At 40.3% G+C, this 14090-nt stretch overlaps 1 protein-coding gene across 2 annotated transcripts in view; it reads right to left on the bottom strand.

The window, feature by feature from the left end:
- LOC121370163 (glycerophosphoinositol inositolphosphodiesterase GDPD2-like) overlaps window positions 1–14090 on the bottom strand; it is a 54794-nt gene that overhangs the window by 3315 nt on the left and 37389 nt on the right. For both annotated transcript variants that reach the window (XM_041495286.1, XM_041495280.1), the window contains exons 6-12: window positions 12025–12170; window positions 11169–11251; window positions 9834–9984; window positions 7435–7656; window positions 4365–4513; window positions 3821–3968; window positions 14–96 (exon numbers count right to left, since the gene is read on the bottom strand). In XM_041495286.1, the coding sequence (XP_041351220.1) occupies window positions 14–96; window positions 3821–3968; window positions 4365–4513; window positions 7435–7656; window positions 9834–9984; window positions 11169–11251; window positions 12025–12170 (982 nt within the window). The remainder of the gene's footprint in view (window positions 1–13; window positions 97–3820; window positions 3969–4364; window positions 4514–7434; window positions 7657–9833; window positions 9985–11168; window positions 11252–12024; window positions 12171–14090) is intronic.

The raw sequence follows: 14090 nt of genomic DNA, 5'->3' as shown, positions 1-14090 counted from the left end.
GTGTGTGACTCACATTTGCACAATGAACACTGTCATGATGATTATTATAGACATGACGTCAACTGTCAGCCAAAGAATCCGGTAACTGTCTGGAGCCTGTAAGAATATAACATCTCAGTCATTTAATTTATTATATAACATTTAGTGAAATATCTTAAAATATCAGTGAAATAAAAGTGCTGTCAGTCACTCAGTGACGATAACACATTTTAGAGTAAACATTTCACTATTGCACTCTAAAATGTATTATCGTCACTGTAGAAAGTGTCATATTCACTGTAAGAAAGCCGGAATTATTTTGCTGCTGACATTTTAAAAATAAAGGTAAATTGCCAACAGTTATATAACAGAAAAATTCAGGTTTTATTTTTGTCAAATATGATTTATATCTCATCTCGTGAAGTTTGCAATCATATCACACTCGTCGCGTGAGATATTATTGCAAACTTTACTCGATGAGATATAAATCATATTTGACAAAAAAAAAAACCCACCATGAAATATCCTCTATATACCATTGTGTGCGAACATGATCACCAAACGGGGCGAAACGTAGCCTAGTGGTAAAGCACTCTCTTGATGCGCAGTCGGTTTGGGATCGATCCTCGTTTTAGCCAGTACACCACGACTAGTATATCAAAGGCCGTGGTATGTATTATCCTGTCTGTGGGATGGTGCATATAAAAGATCCCTTGCTACTAATGGAAAAATCCTCTCTAAGACTATGTAAAAATTACCAAATGTTAGACATCTAATAGCCGATAATTAAAAATCAATGTGCTCTAATGGTGTCTTTAAACAAAACAAATTTCTGATCACCAAACGTAATACATAATAACAAGCATTCTGAAGGTATTGCTACCAGACCCTTAAGTACAAGGGACAAAACTCTGTAAAACGTGGATATATTCCATCTTTGACAGAGTAATGGCCCTTGAATAAATCTAAACGAAAGTCAAACTTATCTGTAACAAGACGTGTCTGCAAACATTTTAGCAGGGAGCGGTGTCTAGACAGTTTATAAGGGAGTCATGCTCCTCCGGCAGAAAATTTACATGATAATTTTTTGTTTTTGTTTTTTTGTTTAACGGCACCGCTAGAGCTCATTGAATTAATCATCGGCTATTGGATGTCAAACATATAGCCATAGAAAAAACACGCCACATTTTTTTTCCATTAGTAGCAAAGGATCTTTTATATGCACCATCCCACAGACAGGATAGCACATACCACGGCCTATGATATATCAGTCGTGGTGCACTGGCTGGAACGAGAAATAGTCTACATGGTAAAGCAAAATATAAAATTTCAACTCCATATATTTAAGACATAGAGGAAGGGGGGGGGGGGGGTGGGTTGGCCAGTGGTAAAGCGCTCGCTTGATGGATGGTCACCGGCATCGGTGGTGTCGTGGTTAAGCCATCAGGCTTAAGGCTGGTAGGTACAGGGTTTGCAGCCCGGTACCGGCTCCCACCCAGAGCGAGTTTTAACGACCCAAATGGTTAGGTGTAAGACCACTATACCCTCTTCTTTATCACTAGCCGCTAACAACTAACTCACTGTCATGGACAGACTGCCCAGATAGCTGAGATGTGTGCTCAGGACAGCGTGATTGAACCTTAATTGGATATAAGCACGGAATTAAGTTTCTATAATTTTTTCCGGATTCCACCCCACCCCTTGCTGCTAATGGAAAAACGTAGCGGGTTTCCTCAGAATTACCAAATGTTTGACATTCAATAGCCGATAATTAATAAATAAATGTGATTTAGTGATGTCATTAAACAAAAAATGGTTTAACTTTTATCTATTACTACTTACCAAAGTTAAAGTTTGTTTTGTTTAACGACACTACTAGAACGCGTTGATTTATTAATCATCGGCTATTGAATGTCAAATATTTGGTAATTCTGATATATAGTCTTAGAGAGGAAACCTGCCTTCCATTAGTATCAAGATATCTTTCATATGCTCCATTCCACTTACTGATAGCACATACCACGGTATTTGATGTATCAGTTGTGGTGCACTGGCTGGAGCGAGAAATAGCCAAATGGGTCCACTGACGGAGATCGATCCTAAACCGATCGTACATCAGGCGAGCGTTTTAGCACTGGGCTATGTCGCGCCCTACTACTCACCAAATGCCAAACGGGCGAGTGGAGGGCGTGTATCTGGTGACGCATGTTGGATGTGATGGAGTGGACCCCATACACCAGTAGAGTGAGAAGAACCACATCGAGTTCACTCACCAAATGCCAGACGGGTGAGTGGAGGGCGTGTATCTGGTGACACATGTTGGATGTGATGGAGTGGACCCCCATACACCAGTAGAGCGAGAAGAACCACATCGAGTTCACTTACCAAATGCCAGACGGGCGAGTGGAGGGCGTGTATCTGGTGACACATGTTGGATGTGATGGAGTGGACCCCCATACACCAGTAGAGCGAGAAGAACCACATCGAGTTCACTTACCAAATGCCAGACGGGCGAGTGGAGGGCGTGTATCTGGTGACACATGTTGGATGTGATGGAGTGGACCCCCATACACCAGTAGAGCGAGAAGCACCACATTGAGTTCACTTACCAAATGCCATACAGGCGAGTGGAGGGCGTGTATCTGGTGACACATGTTGGATGTGATGGAGTGGACCCCCATACACCAGTAGAGCGAGAAGAACCACATCGAGTTCACTTATCAAATGCCAGACGGGCGAGTGGAGGGCGTGTATCTGGTGACACATGTTGGATGTGATGGAGTGGACCCCCATACACCAGTAGAGCGAGAAGAACCACATCGAGTTCACTTACCAAATGCTAGACGGGCGAGTGGAGGGCGTGTATCTGGTGACACATGTTGGATGTGATGGAGTGGACCCCCACACACCAGTAGAGTGAGAAGAACCACATCGAGTTCACTTACCAAATGCCAGACGGGCGAGTGGAGGGCGTGTATCTGGTGACACATGTTGGATGTGATGGAGTGGACCCCCATACACCAGTAGAGTGAGAAGAACCACATCGAGTTCACTTACCAAATGCCAGACGGGCGAGTGGAGGGCGTGTATCTGGTGACACATGTTGGATGTGATGGAGTGGACCCCCATACACCAGTAGAGCGAGAAGAACCACATCGAGTTCACTTACCACATGCCAGACGGGCGAGTGGAGGGCGTGTATCTGGTGACACATGTTGGATGTGATGGAGTGGACCCCCATACACCAGTAAAGTGAGAAGAACCACATCGAGTTCACTCACCAAATGCCAGACGGGCGAGTGGAGGGCGTGTATCTGGTGACATTTGTTGGATGTGATGGAGTGGACCCCCATACACCAGTAGAGCGAGAAGAACCACATCGAGTTCACTTACCAAATGCCAGACGGGCGAGTGGAGGGCGTGTATCTGGTGACACATGTTGGATGTGATGGAGTGGACCCCCATACACCAGTAGAGCGAGAAGAACCACATCGAGTTCACTTACCAAATGCCAGACAGGGGAGTGGAGGGCGTGTATCTGGTGACACATGTTGGATGTGATGGAGTGGACCCCCATACACCAGTAGAGCGAGAAGAACCACATCGAGTTCACTTACCAAATGCCAGACGGGAGAGTGGAGGGCGTGTATCTGGTGACACATGTTGGATGTGATGGAGTGGACCCCCATACACCAGTAGAGCGAGAAGAACCACATCGAGTTCACTTACCAAATGCCAGACGGGAGAGTGGAGGGCGTGTATCTGGTGACACATGTTGGATGTGATGGAGTGGACCCCCATACACCAGTAGAGCGAGAAGAACCACATCGAGTTCACTTACCAAATGCCAGACGGGAGAGTGGAGGGCGTGTATCTGGTGACACATGTTGGATGTGATGGAGTGGACCCCCATACACCAGTAGAGTGAGAAGAACCACATCGAGTTCACTGTCCACACATTGACGGAGATGTTCGCATCTCTGTACTCACTGAAACAAAAAGACAATTATTGGGTGTAAATAAATAATAATAATAATAAAACATTGACCAATTGTACATTCATAACAACAATTTCTAAAACATAACAAATTTGGTGTAACGTGTTAGGACGAAGCCTTTCATATATCATTGGAAGATGCAAATGGGGCCACTTTACTCCCTCCCCCACCCCCGCCTGTTTCAAAATCATGAGCGTTTTTTTTAAAAGTCAAGTGATATTATTTGGACCAATCCAAGCAGTTAAAACAAAAACGTTTAGAACATAATTATAATTTTTTTTTTTTAGAAACAGTTTAGAATATAATTGAATAAAAATGCAAAAACATGTTTAGATAATTTAGTACACTTTGTAAATTATTTAGTTATTAGTAGCCGTCGTAACGTACTCTATATTTTGTCTGGATAGTTCCGTATACTGGACGTTCACGATGGACATGTTCTCACGACGCATCATCGATAGTGGATGGTATTCCTCCGCGACAAGCGTGACGCCCCCTGGTCTAGAGTTATTGGCCGTGTGTTGGAGCCACCAGACCTGTCGAGAGGAGACAACATTATATGGCTGTACTATACCAAAAATATCCGCTGTTTTTTCTCTTTCTTTTGTATTTTTTCCGTCTGCTACCCCCATCTCCATTTTTCCTTCTTCTCTATCTCCAACACCCCCCCCCCCCCCCCCTCGATCAAAGCCAATTAATGTCAATCAATTCATGCGTTTTGTTTTAGACTCCAAATGTATATAAATAGAAAGCATTTATGCCAAAAAATACAAAATCAACAACATGCAAAGCATAGCAATTTAAAATCATATTAAATAATAATGATAATGATGAAAAATGATCTATCAATTTGTTTCTCTCTAAAAATGGTTAAATTAGAAATTATTAACAATGTCCTTGTTTATAAGATTGGTTAAACAAACATAACTTTTTCTTTTCTTTTTTCACTACCACAATTATCTAAAAAAGAAAAATTAAAACGTTCAAACATAAGCGATAAACGTCACAGAACATTAGAAATGTGTATTTTTATATTATAGTTCTGTATCTACTTGATTTTCATTCAAGACACATCCTTACAATATGTATTACTACTGTATGACAATGATTCAAGGCTCCGCAACCTTCATATTGTCTGTTTGATCTGGGACAATATTAACGTACGATGATAAAAACACTACGTGCGATACATCAATAAAACTATGACCCATAGATGTGAATACCCCCCCCCCCCCCCCCCCATAGTATTAACTGAAGAACGTGGAACCCTTCATAGTTCACTTTCGATATAACCGGGTATTTTACAGCAAACCCAATTTAGCAAAACATTGTAGTAGCCTACTTAGTTTTACAGGTATCCCAAGTAGAGTAGAGTACATCGGCTATTAGATGTCAAATAGTCTTAGAGAAGAAACCCGCTACTTTTTCCATTAGTAGCAAAGGATCTTTTATATGCACCATCCCATAGACAAGACAGCACATACCACGACCTTTGATATACCAGCCGTGGTGCACTGGTTGGAATGAGATATAGCCCAATGGGCCCACTGATGGTGATCGATCCTAGACTGACCGCGCACCAAGCGAACGCTTTACCACTGGGCTACGCCCCGCCCCTAAATGTTTCAAGTACAAAAGGTTAAAAGTTTGTTTTGTTTAACCACACCACTATAGCACATTGATTTATTAATCATCAGCTATAGGCATAGTCTTAGCGAAAACCCGCTACATAGTTCCATTAGCATTAAGCCTAGGGATCTTTTATATGCACTTCCACACAGGCATGGTGGCACATATCCCGGCCTTTGATATACCAGTCGTGGCGCATTGGTTGGGACAGAAAAAAACAACACCTAATCAGATAATGGGTCCACTGATGTGGTTCGATCCTACGACACCCAGCACCTTAGGCGAGCGCTCTACCGACTGAGCTAGATCCCAGCACGTTTGAAGCAAAATAATACTTGATAGATACAGTAGTACTAGAAAGAAAGAAAGAAATGTTTTATTTAACGACGCACTCAACACATTTTATTTACGGTTATATGGCGTCAGACATATGGTTAAGGACCACACAGATTTTGAGAGGAAACCCGCTGTCGCCACTACATGGGCTACTCTTCCGATTAGCAGCAAGGTATCTTTTATTTGCGTTTCCCACAGGAAGGATAGCACAAACCATGGCCTTTGTTGAACCAGTTATGGATCACTGGTCGGTGCCAGTGGTTTACACCTACCCATTGAGCCTTGCGGAGCACTCACTCAGGGTTTGGAGTCGGTATCTGGATTAAAAATCCCATGCCTCGACTGGGATCCGAACCCAGTACCTACCAGCCTGTAGACCGATGGCCTACCACAACGCCACCGAAGCCGGTCCAGTAGTACTAGATTAAATAAAATTGCATACATTTATTGTCTTACTTTAAAAATATTGTTTTGACAACAAACACCGTTACATTTATCACCAGCGACAGGTCTGTTAATATTAACTGTGTTATCAAATGTTTGGGTTACCTAGAACTTCGACCCAGCCGGATGTTAATTGGTTTAGTGATACCATAATTATGTAAACATTTTACATATGTGGATAGTAAATTTCTCCCGATGAATAAAATCGTTTACAATTTTGTTTTCTCGCCAAGCCATTACGAATTCAAGGATATTAACATTTCACTACAGGCTCGATTAAGGAGTGTGTGTGTGTGGGGGGGGGGGGGGGGGGGGGGGGGGGGGGGGGGCTCTAGCCCCCTCAATAATTCTGAATCAAAAATATTATTGGCAGTAAATCTTAAGGCCGAGATGAATTTCACTTGTAGAATGCAGAAACCTGCATTTCAGGGCATCTAATTTTCAAATGTTTACAGGGGAACATACTCCCGAACCCACTAGAAACTTTGCTTTGCGCCCACGATCTCAGTCAGCTCCCCAGTGTCTACTTGCTTCCGCCATTCCTGGACTACACGTGTTTACCTTCCAGTATGTCACAAACCCATATATATCAATCATAATGTAATTTCACTCATCTGGGGCGGGAAGTAGCCCAGTGGTAAAGCGGTCGGTTTGGGATTGATCCCCGTTGGTGGGCCCATTAGACTATTTCTCGTTCCAGCCAGTGCACCACGACTGGTATATCAAAGGCCGTGGTATGTACTATCCTGTCTGTTGGGTGGTGCATATAAAAGATCCCTTGCCGCATTAGGAAACTAGCAGCTGGTTTCCTTTGATGACTATGTGTCAGAATTACTAAATGGTTGACATCCAATAGCCGATGATTAATTAATCAATGAGCTCCAGTGGTGTCGTTAAGTCGTTAAACAAAACAATAAAAATAATAATTGACTGATCTATTCTGGAGAGAAGATTTAGTTCTGCGATTATACCAGAATGCCCGCCAGACTTTGTGTAAATTCACACGCTCTGACAAGAAATAATCGATTTAAAGACTCAGATTGCTAACCTTCTTCAATTCCAGATTTGCTGCTTTAATGGCGTCGATAACGAGTTGAACGGTTTTGTTGTGGTACGGGTGTCGAGGGCTCGGCACCATGAGGTCAAACATGATTCTTTTACCGGCGAGTTGGACGACCTCCACAGCCTCCCTGAGGGTCGGGATGGTCTGGTTAGCAACCTCTTTCCTCTCCTCATCCGACAGATCGCCAGCCGACCACATAGGATTTTTCTATAAAACAAAATAGTGTATTCCATATAGTTAAAGGTATAGGTTCAATGGTGATTTCTCTATAAAACAAAAACAGTGTATTCCATCTAGATAAAGGCACAGATTCAATGTGATTTCTCTATGAAACAAAACAGTGTATTCATTTAGTTAATGGCACAGATTCAATGTGACTTCTCTTTGAAACAAAACCGTGTATTCCATCTAGTTAAAGACACAGATTCAATGTGATTTCTCTATGAAACAAAACAGTGTATTCATTTAGTTAAAGGCACAGATTCAATGTGATTTCTCTATGAAACAAAACAGTGTATTCCATCTAGTTAAAGACACAGATTCAATGTGATTTCTCTATGAAACAAAACAGTGTATTCCATCTAGTTAAAGACACAGATTCAATGTGATTTCTCTATGAAACAAAACAGTGTATTCATTTAGTTAAAGGCACAGATTCAATGTGATTTCTCTATGAAACAAAACAGTGTATTCCATCTAGTTAAAGACACAGATTCAATGTGATTTCTCTATGAAACAAAACAGTGTATTCATTTAGTTAAAGGCACAGATTCAATGTGATTTCTCTATGAAACAAAACAGTGTATTCCATCTAGTTAAAGACACAGATTCAATGTGATTTCTCTATGAAACAAAACAGTGTATTCAGTTAGTTAAAGGCACAGATTCAATGTGTTTTCTTTCTTTCCTGACTAAGTATCGAAATAATCATATGTTATACATCGAAGAGCTGTATCTGAAAATGTGCTGAATAGCACTGAAATATACATTCTGTTTTTTTTTCTCATTATAATCCACACAAAAAAAAAAAAAAAAAAAAAAACGCAGACAAAAATGAATCTTGTAATCTGTGACACTGGGTTTTTAATATTCCTGGCAGGAAATAACGAGCATCATGATAAGTCCAGTATTACGCAATGCTCTCTTAGACAAAATAATTATATGTTGTGTCTGAAAATCGAAATCTGTGTCTTCTCTATGAAACAAAACAGTGTATTCCATCTAGTTAAAGACACAGATTTAATGTGATTTCTCTATAAAACAAAACAGTGTATTCCATCTACTTAAAGACACAGATTTAATGTGATTTCTCTATGAAACAAAACAGTGTATTCCATCTACTTAAAGACACAGATTTAATGTGATTTCTCTATAAAACAAAACAGTGTATTCCATCTACTTAAAGACACAGATTTAATGTGATTTCTCTATGAAACAAAACAGTGTATTCCATCTAGTTAAAGACACAGATTCAATGTGATTTCTCTATAAAACAAAACAGTGTATTCCATCTACTTAAAGACACAGATTTAATGTGATTTCTCTATGAAACAAAACAGTGTATTCCATCTAGTTAAAGACACAGATTCAATGTGATTTCTCTATAAAACAAAACAGTGTATTCCATCTACTTAAAGACACAGATTTAATGTGATTTCTCTATAAAACAAAAGAGTGTATTCCATCTAGTTAAAGACACAGATTTCGATTTTCAGACACAACATATAATTATTTTGTCTAAGAGAGCATTGCGTAATACTGGACTTATCATGATGCTCGTTATTTCCTGCCAGGAATATTAAAAGCCCAGTGCCACAGATTACAAGATTCATTTTTGTCTGCCGTTTTTTTTTTTTTTTGATTATAATGAGAAAAAAAAAGAAGAGAAAGGAATGTATTTCAGTGCTATTCAGCACATTTTCAAATACAGCTCTTCGATGTATAACATATGATTATTTCTATACTTAGTCAGGAAAGAAAGAAAACTAAAAATACGCCACAGCCACATAGACTACTGCTACCAATAAAGCAGAAGGAATCTATAGGGAATATATAGACCAGACAGTACATACCACAGCTTTTGATATACCAGTCGTGGGCCACTGATTGGGACGGGGGAAAGCCAGCTGGTCCGCCAAGAAGGTGCGATCCTACGACCATTGACGCACACCAGTCAAGCTCTCTAAACTGACTGAGCTACTGGAGAGGGATTGCATGTTACATGAAGAAAGTTATGCTAATTCAAAGTTACGATAGTTCTTGAGAGCGACAACACTGTAGTAGTATTAAAACTGTAATTGCCTTTGTATTTTGCACTAGTATAATTATTATGTTCATACTATTGTATTAGAGAGACAAGACTGCAGCTTAAGATCTATACAAACATTTAAAAACCAGCTTCCTGCGTTCAGAGATTTAATCTGGGATATGTTAAACAGTGATGCATCCATGTCAACCATTTCCGGAAACACGTCGGCCACGTTCGTGGTTCTTCTGAAAGTTTTGTCGTGCAACAGAAATGGTACTCCATCGAAACTAGTAAAAAAAGAGAAGAAAATCGGGCAAATTAAGAACGAAGGTTTATCGATTCACTTTATATAGGCAATATATATACTCACCCTATAAAATAACCGTGTACGCTTGTGTATGGGGATCCAGCATATGCCTTTTCCTGTACCTATCTTTTGGTTTCTTCCTCCAAAAATTCATCTGCCTACCTTTCTTCAGTTATTTCATACACCTCAAAAACGTGGTAAATGAAAATCATTTAAGAACACCTACGGCTCTCTGTTCTGCACAAGCCTGACAGAAAAGATATTAGTGTTGGCTTTGTGAAAGGTATGTGTTGCCTAATAATGGTTTCTATAAAATCTGCGAAGAAACCCGCCACACCAATCCGTTAGCAGAAAGAGATCTTTTATAGGCAGTTTTGCACAGACAGGACAACACAAACCGAGACATTTGATACAGCATTTCGTCGTGGGACACTGGATGGGACGGTAAAAACCCACCAAAACTATTGGTCTACCGCAGAAGGAAGGAAATGTCTTATTTAACGACGCACTCAGAACATTTTATTTACGGTTATATGGCGTCAGATATACGATTAAAGACCACACAGATATATAGAGAGGAAACCCGCTGTTGCCACTTCATGGGCTACTCTTTTCGATTAGCAGCAAGGAATCTTTTATATGCACCATCCCATAGACAGGTTAGCACATACCACGGCCTTTGATGTACCAGTCGTGGTGTACTGGCTGGAACGAGAAATAGCCCAATGGGCCCACACCTGTGGTAAATTCTGCACTCAGTATTTGTACTTTGAACAGAGGCCCGTAAGCGTATGAGACGGGGGGGGGGGTGGGGGGGGGGGGATGGGGGCAATTCGGGCAAAACTGATAGAGAAATTCAATCAAACTGAGCTGGCCTGAACCCTGTTCACCATATTATTTCCATCATTCTACTCACACTACTGATTGTAATCGATGTAAAACAAAACGTTATTCGTTTGCAACCCTATTTAGCTGTTTGGCAGTATTGCTTAATACGAAGAATTGTTGTAATACAGATTCGGGCATTTTTGATGAATTCGGAAAAAAAATGGCCTGCCCCCTCCCCCCTCAACAAAATGCCCCCCCCCCCCCCCCCACACACACACACACCGAAGCCATTTGAATTAAATTATATTTATTTATACACACAACCAATACGGTTACCTTATTCTGACGTCCGTTTCGAATACATATGCGTCATATTTCTCAGCATAGCGGAATGACATAAATGTATTTTCTGGAACAATCTGAAAAAAGAAGAAAAAAGAAACTAAAATTATCATTGACTAGCTGGGTTTTTTATTATTATAAATAGTTGTCGTATATTAAAACAAACAAGAATACATAAATAAATGTCAAGGAAAAACGTAGACAAAAGAGTCCGCTAGGTCCATAATCCCCCCTTCCCCACCCCCCACCCCTGGTTCAGACCACGTTATGCCCCTGTGAGTTGTAAGTATTGAGGTTACAGTTTCATAACTGGTATAACCGCTGTCATAGAAACCTTGTCATGTTACTATAAACAGTTTCATTTCTGTGTGTTACGCCCATTATGTCATACTAGTATATAGTTTCCTTCCTCAGTTATAAATAAAATAATAGAAACACGATTAATGCACTAAACAATAACTTCAGTTAAAACCTCTCCCAGAGAACACAGCCTTCAATTATCAAAGTTTGTAATTATTTATGTGCACAACCCATGCGTTATCTGACAGAAACTAAATCTAACTGACACTCCACCTTTCTTCCGACACGTTACCGATAGGTGACCTTACGTAGAAAACTGCACGGTAACAGAACACTCGGCCTTATTATCATGTATATATTTAATTAACGTTAAAACACCCACTCACACAGACACACGCGAGTGTACACACACACACACACAGACACACACACACACAGACACAAACATACAACACACACACACACACACACACACACACACACACAGACAGACACACAGACACACACAAACACACACATACAACACACACACACGCGCACACGCACGTACCCCTGAGGCTCCTCTGTGTGCGACTGTTCGTGGTTTCCTGGGCAGGTTGTCCGGGGAGACGACGCACGGAGAATTGATGAACAACGGAGACACGTACAGCTGAAACATCAGCGACACGTACACCGACATCACAAACAACTTACACGCTGAAATACAACAGCAAATGTATGTCTGTGTGTACAGTTAGGTATACATGTATGTGTGTATGTGTATGTGCATGTGCATGTGTGTGCGTGTACGTGTGCGTGTGCGTGTACGTTGGATCTGTGCATGTGTATGTGTATTTATATGTGTATGCGTGTATGTGTATGTATATTTATATGTGTATGTGTATTTATATGTGTATGTATATAAGTATATGTATATGTGCATTTGTGTGTATATGTGTATGTGTGTATATATAAGTATATGTATATGTGTATATGTGTGTATATGTGTGTGTATATGTATATACGTATATGTATATGTGTGCATTTGTGTGTATATGTGTATGTATATGTATATAAGTATATGTATATGTGTATATGTGTGTATATGTGTGTATGTGTATGTATAAGTGTATGCATATTCTGTGTGTGTATTTGTGTGTGTAGTGTTTGTTTGTGTATGTGTATGTTTATGTGTATGTACAATGTGTATGTGCATGTGTGTATATGTGTATGTGTGCGAATGTATATATGTACGTGCATTTGCAAGTGCTTGCCTATGAGTATGGTATGTGTCTGCGTGTGTAGTATGTGTGTGTGTTGTGTCTTGTCGTGTCGTGTATGCAGTGCATAGTGTCCGTGTGTGTGTGTGTGTGTGTGTGTGTGTGTGTGTGTGTGCGTGTGTGTGTGTGTGTATTTGCATGTATGTGTATGCATTTTTACAAATTTAACATGAATTATATTTTATTAATTTTTACTTATTTTGTGACTGATATTCAATTATGTTTCAAACACGCTTTCATAACCTGTTTCATTTCAAGAAACTGGGGATGATGGTTGTTACACGATGGTGTCATGTTTGTTTTTACACCTCTACTAAACTACGATCTGGCTATTCTTGGGTTATCGACATTATGACACCTCGATGAGATAAGTATTAAAACATCTTAGACACGGGATGGTACGAGTACTAAACAATTAAAACTCAGTGTTTCCCATTCATGTCTGGCTTGTACAGACAAGAAAAACACGAAACCGGTAAGCGGGATGACCCGTAAAACAGATGGAACAGACGGAACTAATTTACCACCCCCTGGACCTGCGAACTAGAGCGACAAAGTCGTTCACCTACAAAGATGTTCACCCTACCAAAAGTGAGTGAAATAGTTGGGAAGCCAGTAAAATGTACAGACACCGACTTAGATAAATCTCTTGTAAACGCGTAGTCTCCAGGGCCCCGTTCTACGAAGCGATCTTAGCCCCAAGATCACCTCAGTGCTTAAAGTTATCTTAATGCTAAGATCACATCAATGCTTAAAGTTATCTTAGCCCTAAGATCACATCAATGCTTAAAGTTATCTTAGCGCTAAGATCACATCAATGCTTAAAGTTATCTTAGCGCTAAGATCACATCAATGCTTAAAGTTATCTTAGCGCTAAGATCACCCCAGTGCTTAAAGTTATCTTAGCGCTAAGATCACCCCAGTGCTTAAAGTTATCTTAGCGCTAAGATCACCCCAGTGCTTAAAGTTATCTTAGCCCTAAGATCACTTCAATGCTTAAAGTTATCTTAGCGCTAAGATCACATCAGTGCTTAAAGTTATCTTAGCGCTAAGATCACCCCAGTGCTTAAAGTTATCTTAGCGCTAAGATCACCCCAGTGCTTAAAGTTATCTTAGCGCTAAGATCACTTCAATGCTTAAAGTTATCTTAGCGCTAAGATCACCCCAGTGCTTAAAGTTATCTTAGCGCTAAGATCACTTCAATGCTTAAAGTCATCTTAGCGCTAAGATCACCCCAGTGCTTAAAGTTATCTTAGCGCTAAGATCACTTCACTGCTTAAAGTTATCTTAGCGCTAAGATCACCCCAGTGCTTAAAGTTATCTTAGCGCTAAGATCACTTCAATGCTTAAAGTTATC

Source organism: Gigantopelta aegis, chromosome 1 (genome assembly GCF_016097555.1).
Source record: "Gigantopelta aegis isolate Gae_Host chromosome 1, Gae_host_genome, whole genome shotgun sequence".
Taxonomy (NCBI): Eukaryota; Metazoa; Mollusca; class Gastropoda; order Neomphalida; family Peltospiridae; genus Gigantopelta; species Gigantopelta aegis.
The sequence above is the reverse complement of the archived record's forward strand: the minus strand, read 5'-3'. Positions and strand labels throughout refer to the sequence as shown.